The 2,453-nt window shown below is 32.7% G+C and overlaps 1 protein-coding gene across 1 annotated transcript in view; it reads left to right on the plus strand.

Annotated features, from left to right (window-relative positions):
- The window catches only part of LOC122265179 (uncharacterized), a 25,017-nt gene extending 23,164 nt beyond the window's left edge, over positions 1-1,853 (plus strand). Inside the window, exon 7 of the mRNA XM_043034330.2 lies at positions 1-1,853. This exon is cut by the window's left edge and continues 151 nt beyond it. Coding sequence (XP_042890264.2) covers positions 1-178 — 178 coding nt within the window. The 3' untranslated portion in view covers positions 179-1,853.
- The last annotated feature ends 600 nt before the right edge of the window (positions 1,854-2,453 follow it).

Consider the following 2,453-nt stretch of genomic DNA (forward strand, 5'->3'; position numbering starts at 1 on the left):
CATCAGAATCGCAACGCCCGTCCAGTCTAGTCCAGAATCTGCAATGTCCGGGTCGAACAGCCTCGACTTCAGCTACGGCATCGATTCGGCAGACTCGCTCTTCTCCTCGACGGAGTCCGACCTTACGCTCGAGTCCGTGGTGAATGCAACGCAAAGTATCGATTTGGGCGATTCGTAAACTTCATTCAGGATGGCGCGAGTTATCAGCAGGTGGACATTTCAGACCAAGTAATTACAGGCCTTTTTTACTGGTCATGTAGTCGCACCATCGTCTATATTTATAAACAGTACCGTATTGAATGTTCAAAATGTATTCTGTAAAAGGACCATTTACCGATAGAAAAAAGTCAGAGAGAACGGAACATTTGATAGTGATATGAAGTCAGTATTATATTATTTTAGGTCAGTTGTATTAATTAAGGAATAGTACGACGTGTCTTCTTAGCGAATAGGTACAGGCCCGAAAGTATTCATTATCATATAAGAATTTATATCATTTACTAATAATTTAGATATATGATTATTTTTTGGAACGGTATAAAAGTTCTTAAAAAAACTAGCAAGTAACTGATCAATGTAGGTATGAATAAATTCAAGGAAAAATCTAAAGAATAAAACAGTCGAGCGAATCGCAAATATTACTGTATGCAAATTTACATAGCGTGATTACTATTCATTTGGACATGTCATCAAAGGAAAATGCGAAAGGAATCCGTGCAGCTATAGTTTTATATTGCAATTCTTTTTAGTACAACTTATTGTCATTTCTGACAATATTTCCTTCAGTTTATTTTCCTTAGTGTTAGAAGACTCTGTGCTTCTATGATGACGATTAGGTAAGCTACTTGCCACAGATAATCATGGAATAAGATAACGCTCTTTAGTCAACATAGCAGACATTGATATCACAAACGACAAATAAGGTTGTGAACGTAAAGGCGTTCAAGAGTGTAATTAGCAGGAATACAAATATCTACAGCATTTGACTTCCGGATGCACGCTTATGCAATACAGTTCCACCGTGTTCACATGTTGTGCTTAGTAACATCAACAGAATAATTACTAGATACCTTCAACAGAACCACTTTGCTTATTAATCTCCTTCATTTACTTACTCTTGGTGTGTGAAAACCTCAGCCCCGAAGAACTTGCTCTGTGAATACACTGTCCCTTCAGAAATTAGCCATTACCCGCAACTTGTCGTATTCCTCTAACAGAAATTTACATAGTAAATGTAATGTTTCATAAGTACTATCTGATGTTAAATGTGCATGAATATGTCATCCTTGCTCTTTGAAAACATGAATGAATTTACACTCGCTTCATACGAGAAGAAACTTGTATAATTGTGCCAATAGTTTAATAATGCATTCAGTGATCATACACAGGTACAAATACCATCTATCTTTCCTCATTACCTTCTGCCTTAAAAGTATATTCATACATATATATATTCCAAGTGTGATATTTCGAATTTTTCGTTTTCCATTGAACACATTCCAACGGAAATCGTTGTAGGGCAGAATCTGCTTCAAATACACAACTACGCTACGTAGCAAGTTACCGCTCGCCCATTATTTCCTATCGAGCGGAGTTCATTCTCGCCTGCCACTATGCATCTCTGTCTAGTTATTTGTAGAATCATTGACTAGAAGGAAACAGTTTAGATTTGTGTATAATTTGAATGCCGTACGTTTAAGGCGATATTTATACTATAGTAACATTAACATTACCTTAACTTCTTTTTATATAGTTTTAGTACACATATCATAAATCCAGATCAACTTTAACTGAATTTTGATGGTTTATATTCTCTATACATTCTTATTAAATAATATATAAACAACGGTGTCTCAATTTCCCATGGAAAAAAAAAAAAAAAAAAAAAAAAATATATATATATATATATAATATATATATATATATATATATATATATATATATATATATATATATGTATATGTATATATATGTATTTATATATATATATATATATAATAATAATATCGTGTTGATGTGTGCACTCCAGTTGCGTATATTTCTTTGCAGCTTTCATTCACATCATTTGTAAATTCTGATTCTTTATCACTTTGTTTTTACACTGAATGTTTTATACTCTCACGATAAATATTAATAGAAGTCCCAGTCTCGCCGACTTTGAAAGAGTGGCCAGAATCATGAACAATTATATTCCTTTACTAAAATCACTGCATTTAATCGATTTTTTTGGCTATACTAATTCTATACATCAGTAACACGTATCTCCGAAATCAAGTATAACATTATAAAGTGATAATTTGGTTCCACAACAATGCAAAATATTATGCAGCTAGAGTAAAATTAATTAGTTAATATAAGTGCATATTTCAACAAATTAAATAAAATAGACAAGATATGCATTACCAACTACTGCAATACTGAAACTTTGTATTTTATTCATTCTACTTTTATTA

The sequence above is a fragment of the Penaeus japonicus genome, unplaced genomic scaffold (assembly GCF_977035675.1).
Source record: "Penaeus japonicus unplaced genomic scaffold, GWHDUDI00000001_assembly GWHDUDI00000001, whole genome shotgun sequence".
NCBI lineage: Eukaryota > Metazoa > Arthropoda > Malacostraca > Decapoda > Penaeidae > Penaeus > Penaeus japonicus.